This window comes from Oncorhynchus nerka, linkage group LG2 (assembly GCF_034236695.1).
Source record: "Oncorhynchus nerka isolate Pitt River linkage group LG2, Oner_Uvic_2.0, whole genome shotgun sequence".
NCBI classification, from domain to species: Eukaryota; Metazoa; Chordata; class Actinopteri; order Salmoniformes; family Salmonidae; genus Oncorhynchus; species Oncorhynchus nerka.
Window position 1 is genome coordinate 83,941,739 of NC_088397.1, and position 18,415 is coordinate 83,960,153.

An 18,415-nucleotide genomic window follows, 5' to 3' on the forward strand; every position below is an offset into this window, starting at 1 on the left:
GATCTAGTAGAGATCTGTCTTAGTATAGAAATGATCTAGTATAGATATGATCTAGCAGAAATATGAACTAGTAGAGATATGACCGAGTAAAGGTATGAACTAGTAGAGATATGACCTAGTATAGTGTCAGCCTCCAGTATTTATGCTGCATTAGTGCCGTGTCTGAATCCTGGCTCAGGAAGGCCACCAAAAATTCAGAGATTTCCATACCCAACTATAACATCTTCCGTCAAGATAGAACTGCCAAAGGGGGAGGAGTTGCAGTCTACTGCAGAGATAGCCTGAAAAGTAATGTCATACTTTCCAGGTCCATACCCAAACAGTTCGAACTACTAATTTTGAAAATTACTCTCTCCAGAAATAAGTCTCTCACTGTTGCCGCCTGCTACCGACCCCCCTCAGCTCCCAGCTGTGCCCTGGACACCATTTGTGAATTGATCGCCCCCCATCTAGCTTCAGAGTTTGTTCTGTTAGGTGACCTAAACTGGGATATGCTTAACACCCCGGCAGTCCTACAATCTAAGCTAGATGCCCTCAATCTCACACAAATCATCAAGGAACCCACCAGGTACAATCCTAACTCTGTAAACAAGGGCACCCTCATAGACGTCATCCTGACCAACTGGCCCTCCAAATACACCTCCGCTGTCTTCAACCAGGATCTCGGCGATCACTGCCTCATTGCCTGTATCCGCTACGGAGCCGCAGTCAAACGACCACCCCTCATCACTGTCAAACGCTCCCTAAAACACTTCTGTGAGCAGGCCTTTCTAATCGACCTGGCCCGGGTATCCTGGAAGGACATTGACCTCATCCCGTCAGTTGAGGATGCCTGGTCATTCTTTAAAAGTAACTTCCTCACCATTTTAGATAAGCATGCTCCGTTCAAAAAATGCAGAACTAAGAACAGATACAGCCCTTGGTTCACTCCAGACCTGACTGCCCTCGACCAGCACAAAAACATCCTGTGGCGGAATGCAATAGCATCGAATAGTCCCCGTGATATGCAACTGTTCAGGGAAGTCAGGAACCAATACACGCAGTCAGTCAGGAAAGCTAAGGCCAGCTTCTTCAGGCAGAAGTTTGCATCCTGTAGCTCCAACTCCAAAAAGTTCTGGGACACTGTGAAGTCCATGGAGAACAAGAGCACCTCCTCCCAGCTGCCCACTGCACTGAGGCTAGGTAACACGGTCACCACCGATAAATCCATGATTATCGAAAACTTCAATAAGCATTTCTCAACGGCTGGCCATGCCTTCCGCCTGGCTACTCCAACCTCGGCCAACAGCTCCGCCCCCCCCGCAGCTCCTCGCCCAAGCCTCTCCAGGTTCTCCTTTACCCAAATCCAGATAGCAGATGTTCTGAAAGAGCTGCAAAACCTGGACCCGTACAAATCAGCTGGGCTTGACAATCTGGACCCTCTATTTCTGAAACTATCCACCGCCATTGTCGCAACCTCTCTTTCATATCGTCTGAGATCCCCAAGCATTGGAAAGCTGCCACAGTCATCCCCCTCTTCAAAGGGGGAGACACCCTGGACCCAAACTGTTACAGACCTATATCCATCCTGCCCTGCCTATCTAAGGTCTTCGAAAGCCAAGTCAACAAACAGGTCACTGACCATCTCGAATCCCACCGTACCTTCTCCGCTGTGCAATCTGGTTTCCGAGCCGGTCACGGGTGCACCTCAGCCACACTCAAGGTACTAAACGATATCATAACCGCCATCGATAAAAGACAGTACTGTGCAGCCGTCTTCATCGACCTTGCCAAGGCTTTCGACTCTGTCAATCACCATATTCTTATCGGCAGACTCAGTAGCCTCGGTTTTTCGGATGACTGCCTTGCCTGGTTCACCAATTACTTTGCAGACAGAGTTCAGTGTGTCAAATCGGAGGGCATGCTGTCCGGTCCTCTGGCAGTCTCCATGGGGGTGCCACAGGGTTCAATTCTCGGGCCGACTCTTTTCTCTGTATATATCAATGATGTTGCTCTTGCTGCGGGCGATTCCCTGATCCACCTCTACGCAGACGACACCATTCTATATACTTTCGGCCCGTCATTGGACACTGTGCTATCTAACCTCCAAACGAGCTTCAATGCCATACAACACTCCTTCCGTGGCCTCCAACTGCTCTTAAACGCTAGTAAAACCAAATGCATGCTTTTCAACCGATCGCTGCCTGCACCTGCATGCCCGACTAGCATCACCACCCTGGATGGTTCCGACCTTGAATATGTGGACATCTATAAGTACCTAGGTGTCTGGCTAGACTGCAAACTCTCCTTCCAGACTCATATCAAACATCTCCAATCGAAAATCAAATCAAGAGTCGGCTTTCTATTCCGCAACAAAGCCTCCTTCACTCACGCCGCCAAGCTTACCCTAGTAAAACTGACTATCCTACCGATCCTCGACTTCGGCGATGTCATCTACAAAATGGCTTCCAACACTCTACTCAGCAAACTGGATGCAGTCTATCACAGTGCCATCCGTTTTGTCACTAAAGCACCTTATACCACCCACCACTGCGACTTGTATGCTCTAGTCGGCTGGCCCTCGCTATATATTCGTCACCAGACCCACTGGCTCCAGGTCATCTACAAGTCCATGCTAGGTAAAGCTCCGCCTTATCTCAGTTCACTGGTCACGATGGCAACACTCATCCGTAGCACGCGCTCCAGCAGGTGTATCTCACTGATCATCCCTAAAGCCAACACCTCATTTGGCCGCCTTTCGTTCCAGTACTCTGCTGCCTGTGACTGGAACGAATTGCAAAAATCGCTGAAGTTGGAGACTTTTATCTCCCTCACCAACTTCAAACATCAGCTATCTGAGCAGCTAACCGATCGCTGCAGCTGTACATAGTCCATTGGTAAATAGCCCACCCATTTTCACCTACCTCATCCCCATACTGTTTTTATTTATTTACTTTTCTGCTCTTTTGCACACCAATATCTCTACCTGTACATGACCATCTGATCATTTATCACTCCAGTGTTAATCTGCAAAATTGTAATTATTCGCCTACCTCCTCATGCCTTTTGCACACATTGTATATAGACTCCCCCTTTTTTTCTACTGTGTTATTGACTTGTTAATTGTTTACTCCATGTGTAACTCTGTGTTGTCTGTTCACACTGCTATGCTTTATCTTGGCCAGGTCGCAGTTGCAAATGAGAACTTGTTCTCAACTAGCCTACCTGGTTAAATAAAGGTGAAATAAAAATAAATAAAATAAATAAATGTGTCGGGGGGCTAGGGTCAGTTTGTTATATCTGGAGTACTTCTCCTGTCTTATCCGGTGTCCTGTGTGAATTTAAGTATGCTCTCTCTAATTCTCTCTTTCTTTCTCTCTCTCTTTCTGAGGACCTGAGCCCTAGGACCATGCCTAGAGATATGATCTAGTAGAGATATGACCTAGTAGAGATATGACCTAGTAGAGATATGACCTAGTATAGATATGATTTAGTAGAGATATGACCGAGTAAAGATACGACCTAGTATAGATATGACCTAGTATAGATATGACCTAGTATAGATATGATCTAGCAGAAATATGATCTAGTATAGATATGACTAGTATAGATATGATCTAGTAGAGATATGATCAAGTAGAGATATGACCAAGTAGAGATATGATCTAGTACAGATATGTCTTAGTATAGATATGACCCAGTAGAGATATGACCGAGTAGAGATATGATCTAGTAGAGATGTGACCTAGTATAGATGTGATCTAGTAGAGATATGACCTAGTATAGATATGATCTAGTAGAGATATGACCTAGTATAGATATGATCTAGTAGAGATATGATCTAGTACAGATATGTATTTGTATAGATATGATCTAGTAGAGATATGATCTAGTACAGATATGACTTTGTATAGATATGATCTAGTACAGATATGATCGAGTACAGATTTGATATAATAGAGTTGTGACCTAGGCTAAAGTAAAGATACAGTATGACCTAGACTAAAGTAGAAATATGATCTAGTCTAAAGTGGAGATATGACCTAGCCTAAAATAGAGTTGTGACCTAGTAGATATATCACCTAGTCTAAAGTAGAGATATGACCTAGTAGATATATCACCTAGTCTAAAGTAGAGATATGACCTAGTCTAAAATAGAGTTGTGACCTAGTAGATATATCACCTAGACTAAAGTAGAGATAGGACCTAGCCTAAAATAGAGTTGTGACCTAGGCTAAAGTAAAGATACAGTATGACCTAGACTAAAGTAGAGATATGACCTAGTAGAGATATGACCTAGTAGAGATATGACCTAGTAGAGATATGATCTAGTATAGATATGACCTAGTAGAGATATGACCTAGTATAGATATGACCTAGTATAGATATGATCTAGCAGAAATATGATCTAGTATAGATATGACTAGTATAGATATGATCTAGTAGAGATATGATCAAGTAGAGATATGACCAAGTAGAGATATGATCTAGTACAGATATGTCTTAGTATAGATATGACCCAGTAGAGATATGACCGAGTAGAGATATGATCTAGTAGAGATGTGACCTAGTATAGATGTGATCTAGTAGAGATATGACCTAGTATAGATATGATCTAGTAGAGATATGACCTAGTATAGATATGATCTAGTAGAGATATGATCTAGTACAGATATGTATTTGTATAGATATGATCTAGTAGAGATATGATCTAGTACAGATATGACTTTGTATAGATATGATCTAGTACAGATATGATAGAGAGACAGATTTGATATAATAGAGTTGTGACCTAGGCTAAAGTAAAGATACAGTATGACCTAGACTAAAGTAGAAATATGATCTAGTCTAAAGTGGAGATATGACCTAGCCTAAAATAGAGTTGTGACCTAGTAGATATATCACCTAGTCTAAAGTAGAGATATGACCTAGTAGATATATCACCTAGTCTAAAGTAGAGATATGACCTAGTCTAAAATAGAGTTGTGACCTAGTAGATATATCACCTAGACTAAAGTAGAGATAGGACCTAGCCTAAAATAGAGTTGTGACCTAGGCTAAAGTAAAGATACAGTATGACCTAGACTAAAGTAGAGATATGACCTAGTAGAGATATGACCTAGTAGAGATATGACCTAGTAGAGATATGATCTAGTATAGATATGACCTAGTAGAGATATGACCTAGTAGAGATATGACCTAGTAGAGATATGATCTAGTAGAGATATGACCTAGTAGAGATATGACCTAGTAGAGATATGACCTAGTAGAGATATGACCTAGTAGAGATATGACCTAGTAGAGATATGATCTAGTAGAGATATGACCTAGTATAGATATGACCTAGTAGAGATATGACCTAGTATAGATATGACCTAGTAGAGATATGACCTAGTAGAGATATGACCTAGTAGAGATATGACCTAGTATAGATATGACCTAGTATAGATATGACCTAGTAGAGATATGATCTAGTAGAGATATGACCTAGTAGAGATATGACCTAGTAGAGATATGACCTAGTAGAGATATGACCTAGTAGAGATATGATCTAGTAGAGATATGACCTAGTAGAGATATGACCTAGTAGAGATATGACCTAGTAGAGATATGGACCTAGTAGAGATATGACCTAGTATAGATATGACCTAGTATAGATATGACCTAGTAGAGATATGATCTAGTAGAGATATGACCTAGTAGAGATATGATCTAGTAGAGATATGACCTAGTAGAGATATGACCTAGTAGAGATATGACCTAGTATAGATATGACCTAGTAGAGATATGACCTAGTATAGATATGACCTAGTAGAGATATGACCTAGTAGAGATATGACCTAGTAGAGATATGACCTAGTAGAGATATGACCTAGTAGAGATATGACCTAGTAGAGATATGACCTAGTAGAGATATGACCTAGTAGAGATATGATCTAGTAGAGATATGACCTAGTATAGATATGACCTAGTAGAGATATGACCTAGTATAGATATGACCTAGTAGAGATATGACCTAGTATAGATATGACCTAGTAGAGATAGACCTAGTATAGATATGACCTAGTAGAGATGACCTAGTAGAGATATGACCTAGTAGAGATATGACCTAGTAGAGATATGACCTAGTATAGATATGACCTAGTAGAGATATGACCTAGTAGAGATATGACCTAGTAGAGATATGACCTAGTAGAGATATGACCTAGTAGAGATATGACCTAGTAGAGATATGACCTAGTAGAGATATGACCTAGTAGAGATATGACCTAGTAGAGATATGACCTAGTAGAGATATGACCTAGTAGAGATATGACCTAGTAGAGATATGACCTAGTATAGATATGACCTAGTAGAGATATGACCTAGTATAGATATGACCTAGTAGAGATATGACCTAGTAGAGATATGACCTAGTAGAGATATGACCTAGTATAGAGATATGACCTAGTAGATATGATCTAGTAGAGATATGACCTAGTAGAGATATGACCTAGTAGAGATATGACCTAGTAGAGATATGACCTAGTAGAGATATGACCTAGTAGAGATATGACCTAGTAGAGATATGACCTAGTATAGATATGACCTAGTAGAGATATGACCTAGTATAGATATGACCTAGTAGAGATATGACCTAGTAGAGATATGACCTAGTATAGATATGACCTAGTAGAGATATGATCTAGTAGAGATATGACCTAGTAGAGATATGACCTAGTAGAGATATGACCTAGTAGAGATATGATCTAGTAGAGATATGACCTAGTAGAGATATGACCTAGTAGAGATATACCTAGTAGAGATATGACCTAGTATAGATATGATCTAGTAGAGATATGACCTAGTAGAGATATGATCTAGTAGAGATATGACCTAGTATAGATATGACCTAGTAGAGATATGACCTAGTATAGATATGACCTAGTAGAGATATGACCTAGTATAGATATGACCTAGTAGAGATATGACCTAGTATAGATATGATCTAGTAGAGATATGATCTAGTAGAGATATGACCTAGTATAGATATGACCTAGTATAGATATGACCTAGTAGAGATATGACCTAGTATAGATATGACCTAGTAGAGATATGACCTAGTATAGATATGACCTAGTAGAGATGACCTAGTAGAGATATGACCTAGTAGAGATATGACCTAGTAGAGATATGACCTAGTATAGATATGACCTAGTAGAGATATGACCTAGTAGAGATATGACCTAGTAGAGATATGACCTAGTATAGATATGACCTAGTATAGATATGACCTAGTAGAGATAGATAGTAGAGATATGACCTAGTAGAGATATGACCTAGTAGAGATATGACCTAGTAGAGATATGACCTAGTAGAGATATGATAGATATGACCTAGTAGAGATATGACCTAGTAGAGATATGACCTAGTATAGATATGACCTAGTATAGATATGACCTAGTAGAGATATGACCTAGTAGAGATATGACCTAGTAGAGATATGACCTAGTAGAGATATGACCTAGTAGAGATATGACCTAGTAGAGATATGACCTAGTATAGATATGACCTAGTATAGATATGACCTAGTAGAGATATGATCTAGTAGAGATATGACCTAGTAGAGATATGACCTAGTAGAGATATGACCTAGTAGAGATATGATCTAGTAGAGATATGACCTAGTAGAGATATGACCTAGTAGAGATATGACCTAGTAGAGATATGGACCTAGTAGAGATATGACCTAGTAGAGATATGACCTAGTATAGATATGACCTAGTATAGATATGATCTAGTAGAGATATGACCTAGTAGAGATATGATCTAGTAGAGATATGACCTAGTATAGATATGACCTAGTAGAGATATGACCTAGTATAGATATGACCTAGTAGAGATATGACCTAGTATAGATATGACCTAGTAGAGATATGACCTAGTATAGATATGATCTAGTAGAGATATGATCTAGTAGAGATATGACCTAGTATAGATATGACCTAGTATAGATATGACCTAGTAGAGATATGACCTAGTATAGATATGACCTAGTAGAGATATGACCTAGTAGAGATATGACCTAGTAGAGATATGACCTAGTATAGATATGACCTAGTAGAGATATGACCTAGTAGAGATATGACCTAGTAGAGATATGACCTAGTAGAGATATGATCTAGTAGAGATATGACCTAGTATAGATATGACCTAGTAGAGATATGACCTAGTATAGATATGACCTAGTAGAGATATGACCTAGTAGAGATATGACCTAGTAGAGATATGACCTAGTATAGATATGACCTAGTATAGATATGACCTAGTAGAGATATGATCTAGTAGAGATATGACCTAGTAGAGATATGACCTAGTAGAGATATGTTTGTTTATGTTTTTATTATTTCCATCTCAAATCATTGTGTGTGTATGTGTTAATTCTTCTATCCTTGTGGGAACCTAAAATCCCCGCAAGGATAGTAAAACAAGGAAAAATCTCCCTCGTGGCAACATTTCCCACATCCCCATGAAGACTATTTTAAATTTTGGGATTAGGTTTAGGGTTAGAATTAGGGTAAGGGTTTAGTGGTTAGGGTTAGGAGTTAAGAGTCAAGTTTAGGTTTAGATTAGGTATTAAGGTTAGGGTTAGTGTTAGGTTCAGGGCTTAGTGGAAATAGGATTTTGAATGGAAATCAATTTTATGTTCCCACGAGGATAGAAGAACAAACAGTTTTGAAAAAAGTACCCAACTGTCATACTTGAATAAAAGCAAAGAAACCTTCGTAGGAAATGGCTAGTAAAAGTGAAAGTCACCCAGTAAAATACTACTTAAAAAAAAAGTAAAAGTCTAAAAGTAAAAGTCTAAAAGTATTTGGTCTGAAATATACTTAAGTATCAAAAGTAAAAGTACAATTATAAATCGTTTCATATTCCTTACATTAAGCAAATCAGAAGGCACCATTTTCATGTTATTTTAATGTACGGATAGCCAGTGGCACACCAACACTCAGACATTATTTATAAACAAAGCATTTGTGTTTAATGAGTCTGTCAGATCAGAGGCAGTAGGAATGACCAGGGATGTTCACTTGATAAGTAAGTGAATTGGACCATTTTGCTGTCCTGCTAAGCAGTCAAAATGTAACGATTTCTTTTGGGTGTCAAGGAAAATGTATGGAGTAAAAAGTACATTATTTTCTTTAGGAATGTAGTGAAGTAAAAATTAAAGTATCAAAAATAGAAATAGTAAAGTAAAATACAGATACCCTAAAAAACGACTTAAGTAGTACTTTAAAGTATTTTTACTTAAGTACTTCTCAAGTACTTTACACCACTGAGAACAAAATGTGTGTGTGTGTGTGTGATAACCAGAGATAAACTAAACGACGTGTGTTTTACTGACCCTGCAGTTACTCAGTTCCTCAGCGGTGAATATGATGTTCCCACACTTCTTCCCTGGGATCCCACTGGAGAGAGAGACAGTTCAGGAAGAGGAAAGAAAGAAATACAAAAAAATTATACGTACTGGTTTCGGGTCCTGTGTGGGTGATTTGTGTACATAATTAGCTATTGTAAATGCATGTGGAATGGATCTATTAGTGTGCCTCTCTGTACGCAATCATGTGTACATGGTATGGAAGGTAGAGACCTCGATTGAAATAGATATGGACACGCACCATATGCTAACAGTTGTGGTCTAAATGGTCAATCCTGATACCTTTACTACCGCACCTTCAGACTCCAAATCAACAGGTCAGAAAACAGCCCATCACTCCACATTAGCACACCACATAATACACCCAGTGGAAGAAGCCTGACCTCAGATCAGATTTTGGGATGACTAAATTATCTTTCATATAAACAGACCTGGGCAAGTCCAGGGAGATTCTTCTCCTCCTTCACACATGTTCTGCATCCCCAATGGCACCTTATTCCCTATATAGTACACTACTTTTTACCAGAGCCCATAAATAGGGAATAGGGTGCAATATGGGACGCAATCATAGAAAATAGATGAGGGGTTACCATTCAATCCAAGCAGACCAATTATTTTTAGGGCCTATCGGAGTTTCTATCAAATGATGTATGAGGTGATCAGGGAATTATAATGACATTAGATTGAAAAATGGAGGCTGGATGGGCTGGTGTTAAGAGGGGAATCCCTATTTAACAAGGGGGCAGCTTTTACATTTCTGGTACCGCTATTGATCAATTTGTTGTGAGCCATGGTTTGGGAATAGTTTCATTAGACGTGTGTCAATGACAGAGAGAGGATTAGAAGCATCAGGTTTCGCTTCCCAAGAAGATCATTTATATAGAAAAACAATTCACAATGTTTGACCTTTTAATGGCGCCAGACCAAGGCTCTGCAAGATATCAGTTTGTCTCCGTGGATGGTTTGTTCCTCAAGGATTTGTTTCAGGACCACTATTGTTTTCACTATATATTCTACCTCTTGGTAATGTCATCCGGAAACACAATGTCAACTGCTATGCGGATGGGACACAGCTGTACATTTCGATGAAACATGGTGAAGCACCAAAATTACCTACCATGGAAGCCTGCGTTTCAGACATAAGGAAGTGGATGGCGGCAGATGTTTTATTTTTAAACTCAGACAGAACAGATGCTAGTTCTAGGTCCCAAGAAACAATGAGATCTGCTGTTGGATATGACAATCTTTAAGGTTGTTCAGTCGTCTCAAATAAAACTGCGAAGGACCTCTGCTTTACTCTGGACCCTGATCTCTCTTTTGACGAATATATCAAGAATATTTCAAGGACAGCTTTTTCCATTTTCGTAACATTGCAAATATCAGAAACCTTTTGTCGAAAAACGATGCAAAAAAACTAACTCATACTTTTGTCACTACTAGATTATACTACTGCAATGCTCTACTCTCCAGCTACCAGGATAAAGCACTAAATACACTTCAGTTAGTGCTAAACACAGCTGCTAGAATCTTGACTATAACCAAACAGTTTTATCATGTTACTCAATTACTAGCCTCTGGCTTCCTGTTAAGGCTAGGGCTGATTTTAAGGTTTTACTGCTAACCTACAAAGCATTACATGGGTTTGCTCCTACCTATCGCTCTGAGTTGATCCTGCCGTACATATCTACACGTACGTATGGTCACAAGACGCAGGCCTCCTTATTGTCCCTAGAATTTCAAAGCAAACTGAAGACTCATCTCTTCAGTAGGTCCTATGATTGAGTGTAGTTGGACCCAGGGGTGCGAAGGTGAACGGCAAGGCACTGGATCGACGAACCGCCCTTGCTGTCTCTGCCTAGCCGGTTCCCCTCTCTCCATTGGGATTCTCTGCCTCTGACAGTATTGCGGGGGCTGAGTCATGCTGTCCCTAAGAGGTGTTTCACTTGAGTGTGTTGAGTCACTGATGTGATCTTCCTGCCCGGTTCTGCGCCCCCTCTGGCTCGTGCGGTGGAGGAGATCTTTGTGGGCTATACTCAGCCTTGTCTTAGGGTAGTAAGTTGGTTGATATCCCTCGTCGGATTGGGCCACAGTGTCCCCCGATCCCCCCATCTCAGCCTCCAGTATCTATGCAGCAATAGTCTATATGCCGGGGGGCTAGGGTCAGTCTGTTATAGCTTGTGTAATTCTCGTGTCTTATTTGGTGTCCTGAGTGAATTTAAATATGATTTCTCTAATTCTCTCTCTCCCTCCCCTCCCAGAGGACCTGAGCCTTAGGACCATGTCTCGGTCCACCTGGTCGTGCTGCTGCTACAGTCTTCTGCCTGCGGCTATGGAATCCTGACCTGCTCACCAGACGTACTACCTTGTGCCGGACCTGCTGTTTTTGACTCTCTCTCTCTCTACCTGCTGTTTTTGACTCTCTCTCTCTCTCTCTCTCTACCTGCTGTTTTTGACTCTCTCTCTCTCTCTCTCTACCTGCTGTTTTTGCCTCTCTCTCTCTCTACCTGCTGTTTTTGACTCTCTCTCTCTCTCTACCTGCTGTTTTTGACTCTCTCTCTCTACCTGCTGTTTTTGACTCTCTCTCTCTACCTGCTGTCTCAACCTTTGAATGCTCGGCTATGAAAAGCCAACTGATATTTACTCCTGAGGTACTGACCTCTGGCACACTCTACAACCACTGTGATTATTATTTGACCCTGCTGGTCATCTATGAACGTTTGAACATCTTGAAGAACAATCTGGCCTTAATGGCCATGTACTCTTATAATCTCCACCCGGCACAGCCAGAAGAGGACTGGCCACCCCTCTTAACCTGGTTCCTCTCTAGGTTTCTTTCTAGATTCGTGTCTTTCTAGGGAGTTTTTCAGCGCCACCGCGCTTCTACATCTTCATTGCTTGCTGTTTGGGGTTTTAGGCTGGGTTTCTGTATTGCACTTTGTGACATCTGCTGATGTATATAAATACATTTGATTTGATTTGATTGATTGATATTTATATTGGTATGAATCTGCTTCCATGAGATTGTGAAGTAACAATGGTTGACACAACATTCAGAATCAGAACAAGTTGACAGACGATGAATGATTTGCTCCATCCACTTGACATTGCATTATACATCCTCTAAGAGATAGGATGATTAACATGCTTGCTGTGAGATCTAAGGGTGTTGTCGTAAACACCCTTGCCACACACACACACACACACCTGTCGGGTTGACAGCCTCTTTACAAGGCTGTCCACAATGTTTACAAAGCCCTTGAAACATCTCTACCCAGCATTCCAGGTCTTCTGTATTCTCTGCTAAGCCACTGTGACAGCCTGATTACTTCACAAGGGCACACTCAGATTTAGTTGCTGTCAGGAAAGACACCCTAACACCCTTGGTTCTGTTAAACACACACGTACGCACGTATAAGCACAAACCCACACATACACACACATGCACAAACAAACAAACACACACACACAACCTCGACCTCCTCCACCTCCTTGTAAGTACAGTCACACCGGCATTGAGATGAGGCAGATAAAAACTCAGACAGCAGCCATCCAAACCATAATTAATTGACGTGATTTTTTCCTTCCTCTGTTATTTAAAAAAATAATTTTTGCCTCCTTCCATCCTTCCTCGTTTACAAGAAGCCCTAATGTTGATGATATATGAGCTGCCTTACGTCTCGACTTCTAATGACTTCCACATGTAGCATATTAACATGAGGCCTTCCTTTGACATTCAACACGTCCCAATTCTCCACCCCTCTCCTGAAGTGTGCACTTGAACACTCACTCCCTGTTATGGATTTAAAAATCTTAGGAATGGTTTAAGTATTGGCTAGTGGGATTTTTCCACCATTGCAAGTGCACACTTCTGGAAAAAGGATGAGAATCAAGACATAGCCAGTCTCTCACCCCCAGGCCCAATTCAAACACTACCTGAAGGGCTGGATGTCTCTATTGATGCCTTGTGAAAATGGTTTCATCCAGAGGCGCAACTTTGGATTAAAAAATATGGTGGACATAACTTTATAAACACAAAAAAATCCAGTCGGATAAACACTCCAAACAGACTGCCTGACCACTCAGAGGCATCCGCATGGTCCTAAAGCACACAGCTGCCTCGTTTTGTATCACATTCCAATTATAAAACTGGGGGGGGGACAAAAATGTAAAGTTGCGGCCCTGGTTTGATCTCAGGGATATATTGTGGAACTACAGCACAGCAGGTAATAGAGATGATCAATATGAGTGAAGTCAATACGTCATGTCATTTTAGCATGTCACCAACCATCTCAGATTGTTCTGAAATCGTTTCTGTAGATAGAAACCGATAAGATTAGCATTCCTGAAACATCATTTTGTTGAGATATAATTTGATTGCACCCAAATTGGCACCCAAATTGGCCATTTTGATAGGATTCATATTATCTTCCATAAATACATTACCAAACATCCAATTTGGACTATAATTCTTCCTAACAATGAATAAGACATGAGGAATCCCCCCAAAAAATATCCACCACTGCCTGCTGAGGTTCCCCTCTCTCCTACACACACACACACACACACACACACACACACACACACACACACACACACAGAGTCACATTGCTAAACCTGCTGTGTAGATTAATGTTATGTATTTTATTCATCCTCCACAGCTTTACAGTGGGGTTCCCCACCCTGTCAGCAGGCACTTAGTTAAAATAGCTGGGCTACAGCACATTGGCGGGACCCCTGACTGTCACTGTTGTATAATACCAGTTAATTTACACTATTCCCTGTCCTTACATGACAGAACGATTGCAACCATTATAATCCAGAACTTGATTGTAGACTAGATCATCTCCAACACAATCAATACAGGCCCATTAACTAATACATGAAACAGATTGTAGGGTCTGATCATCCATCAATCATCTAAACAGGGGGAGAATACAAAGTTAGAGGCTATACATAACCTTTGCCTCTGGGGCTTCTGTTGAGCCAAAAGGGGGGCCTTACTGTACATGGACAGAGTATTGTCCAGAAATGTGTATGAACCATACAGGCATCACTCAAGCCAACGTTTGAGGTCAACAATTAGCAACTAAACTTTTGTAACAAAGCAAACCTTATTTCAGAAGTGAGAATCCAAAGACGATATACATGTATGTCTTTGTCTAGGTTTTTGCTTTTGATTCTCAGTTTATGGTGGCATGTCCCTAAGTCCTCTATGGAAAGACTAGAGCCAGCGGGAGTTGAAGAGAAATCATTCATTACAAATAGGCATCCAATATCTATGACCATTGATTAAACACATTTAGAAATGTTATCAATAGAATAGAAGTAGCTAACAGGATTCATCAAAAAGAATATACAAAACTAGACTTTCATCTTAAACATACTATACAGTGCCTTCAGAAATGATTCACACCCCTTGACTTATTACACATTTTGTTGTGTTACAAGATGGGATTCAAATGTCATTTTCTTGTCAACGATCTACACAAAATACTCTGTCATGTCAAAGTGGAAGAAAAGGTCTAACATTTTTTTTTTATCATGAAAAATTTAACGTTATTATATCTTGGTTCCATAAGTAGAATCACCTTTAGCAGCGATTACAGCTGTGAGTCTTTCTGGGACTTGTACACCTGGATTGTACAATATTTGCTAATTATTCTTTAAAGAATTCTTCAGGCTACGTCAAGTTGGTAGTTAATCATTGCTAGACAGACATTTTCAACTCTTGCCATATATTTGAAGTAAAAACTGTAACTAGGCTATTCAGGAACATTCAATTTCATCTTGGTAAGTAAATCCAGTGTATATTTGACCAACTTGGCTGAAAGGTGAATCTGTCTACCAGTGTCTGTTGGAAAGCAGACTGAACAAGGTTTTCATCTTGGATTTCGCCTGTTCTCAATTCTATTTATTTTTATCCTAAAAAACTCCCTAGTCCTTGCAGATGACTAGCATACACATAGATATGAAGAGCGCTCTTCATATTTTCAAGCATTTGCCCCAAACATAACGCTTTGCCCCAAACATAACGCTTTGTATTCAGGACATGAAGTTGATTTCTTTGCCAGATTTTTTGCATTTTTACTTTAGTGCCTTTTTGCAAACAGGATGCATGTTTTGGAATATTTGTATTCTGTACAGGCTTCCTTCTTTTCACTCTGTCCCTTTTTTTATTGTATTATTTTTATTTTACCTTTATTTAATGAGGCAAGTCAGTTAAAATAAATTCTTATTTTCAGAACGACAGATTTGTCAGGTAGGGGGGTTTGAACTTGCAACCTTCCGGTTACTAGTCCAACGCTCTAACCACTAGGCTACCCTGCAGCCCCAGGTTAGTATTGTGGAGTAACTGCAATGTTGTTGATCCATCCTCAGTTTTCTCCCATCACAGCCATTAAACTCTGGAACTGTTTTAAAGTCACCATTGGCCTCATGGTGAAATCCATGAGCAGTTTCCTTCCTCTCTGGAAACTGATTTAGTAAGGACGCTTGTATCTACCAATACTGTAGGTGGCCTTCTTTGCGATGCATCGGAAAACCTCCCTGGTCTTTATGGTTGAATCTGTGTTTGAAATGCACTGCTCGACTGAAGGACCTTACAGATAATTGTATGTGTGGAGTACAGAGATGAGGTAGTCATTCAAACATCATGTTAAGCACTATTAGTGCATACAGAGTGAGTCCAACTTATTATGTGACTTATTAAGCACATTTTAAGTTCTGAATTTATTTAGGCTTGGCGTAGCAAAGTGGTTGAATACTTATTGACTCAAGACATTTCAGCTTTTCATTTTTAATTAATTTGTAAACATTTCTAAAAACATAATTCCACTTCGCATTATGGGGTATTATTACACTTCATTTCATCAAAATATCTTCATCTTTTTAAATAACAGTCATCATTTGGGGCAAAGTTGGGGTTTTGTTAGCAAACTTGTCATGGTTTTTCACACCGAGACTGATGTGAACAGGTCTGAATACAACAAGTAAAGCAATTTCATTTTGGTTTGAGTGTGTTTAGTTTGACCTGTAGATTAAAAACCACCTAGCAATATTATTCAAGTCCGGACACTCAGAAGATCAATGCCAGCACATTGTGATCTAGCCTGGTTTTCAAAGACACGGCAGGTTACTAGCTACACTAACAGTCTATGATATATACAACATTTGATCTATTCAGGCCAGTCCTCCCTCTTCACATCCCAAGAGTGGGTAGTGCCTAGTGACAGGTAGTCTGAGGAAGTGTTGCCACGTCCATGACCCCTCACTCCTGTGGATAAGTTGTTGCCATGGCGACATGTCATTGGTAATAATAGCCAGATCCGGAAAGGACCATCGAGACCAAGCTTCCTTCAGGTTTGTGCTTGGGATATACTGTTTATAGAAAGGCTATAATGTGAGCTCATCACAACTCACATGCATCACCTCACCTCTAGGAGTCTGTGTTACTGTTAAGGTATGGCTAGTCAAGATGAGTGTAGGACTTGGTTTAGGGTGTATTAAGGTAGGGGATAGACGTTTGAATTATGAGCTGCTATTTGCTTTTATTGCGTAATTAATCACTGTGTGAGTTAGCTGCATGTCTATGTCAAGAACACATTTGTCAAAAACGTCAGCTATACATCACTCAAAGGTGTCACAATATAGGTCTCTTTTCACAAAAACTTTGAATAAAATAATGAGGTGCACACTACATTAACATCACACGAACATGACTGACAACTGAAGCAGTTTAGTCTGACAACTGAAGGACTTCCTTATATGGATGCTGTAGCCAGTATCTTTTTCAAACTACTGTCGGGCACTATCTTTGTCAACCTGCTGTGTAATGAATCAACAGTTACATACTTCTGCACTGTAGAACTTTCTGAACAATAACCTTCAATTCGTCACCCACAGCACTGAGTAAGAGCGATAAAAGCATTCATTTCTTTGATCTTGATAACTCAGACACCGCTTCCCCAATCACCTGACTTTGACTAGAAAAGGGCTCCACTCAAAGTAGTCCCGGAACGTTGGAAATCAGACGAAACAACAATAAAAAAAACTGTTTGTGGTCTTTCGCAGGGACATAGGTATAACACAGGAGAGGAGCTCTTTGCAATTTTACCTGTGCCACAGGTCTACTCAGTTGCCTACTCTCCACAACAGAGAGATCGGTCATGGGCATGACGGAAAGAGCAGGTGGGGAGCGAAGTGGAGGAATGGAAGGGATGGAGGAGGGAGAGAGGAGATAGCCCCGAAATAGGGTCTCTCATGGGGCCACTGCACAGGGAGGCGAATGTTCATTTTGATTACAAGGAGGGGGATGCTGGTGGTGTGACAAGCTTGGCCCCTGCTCTACACCCCCAGCCCCTCACCACACCACCCCCGTCCCTCGCCCGCCCACCACCCGCTGATGGGAATGACAGGGCGACAGGGTGAGTGACAGCAGGAGCAGCTCATTCAATTACCCGGCCTTCTGATGAAAAACATGTTCACCAGAGAGAGGGAGGGGGACTAGATGGGGGGAGTGGGGGACAGGGAGAGAGACAGAAAGAGGAGAAAGAGGGAGGAATACAAAGAGGAGAGATAGAACAGGGAAGAGTGAAAGACAGAGAGGGGAGGGAGATAGAAAGAGGAAGAGTGAGACCGAGAGGGGAGGGAGATAGAAAGAGGAAGAGTGAGACAGAGAGGGGAGGGAGATAGAAAGAGGAAGAGTGAGACCGAGAGGGGAGGGAGATAGAAAGAGGAAGAGTGAGACCGAGAGGGGAGGGAGATAGAAAGAGGAAGAGTGAGACCGAGAGGGGAGGGAGATAGAAAGAGGAAGAGTGAGACAGAGAGGGGAGGGAGATAGAAAGAGGAAGAGTGAGACAGAGAGGGGAGGGAAATAGAAAGAGGAAGAGTGAGACAGAGAGGGGAGGGAGATAGAAAGAGAAAGAGTGAGAGACAGAGGGGAAGTAGATAAAAAGAGGAAGAGTGAGAGACAGAGAGGGGAGGGAGATAGAAAGAGGAAGAGTGAGAGACAGAGGGGAA

The 18,415-nt window shown here is 40.8% G+C and overlaps 1 protein-coding gene across 3 annotated transcripts in view; it reads right to left on the reverse strand.

Annotated features, from left to right (window-relative positions):
* The window catches only part of LOC115123446 (copine-9-like), an 87,788-nt gene that overhangs the window by 50,931 nt on the left and 18,442 nt on the right, over window positions 1-18,415 (reverse strand). For all 3 annotated transcript variants that reach the window (XM_065003921.1, XM_065003926.1, XM_065003915.1), the window contains one exon: window positions 9,365-9,428. In XM_065003921.1, the coding sequence (XP_064859993.1) occupies window positions 9,365-9,428 (64 nt within the window). The remainder of the gene's footprint in view (window positions 1-9,364; window positions 9,429-18,415) is intronic.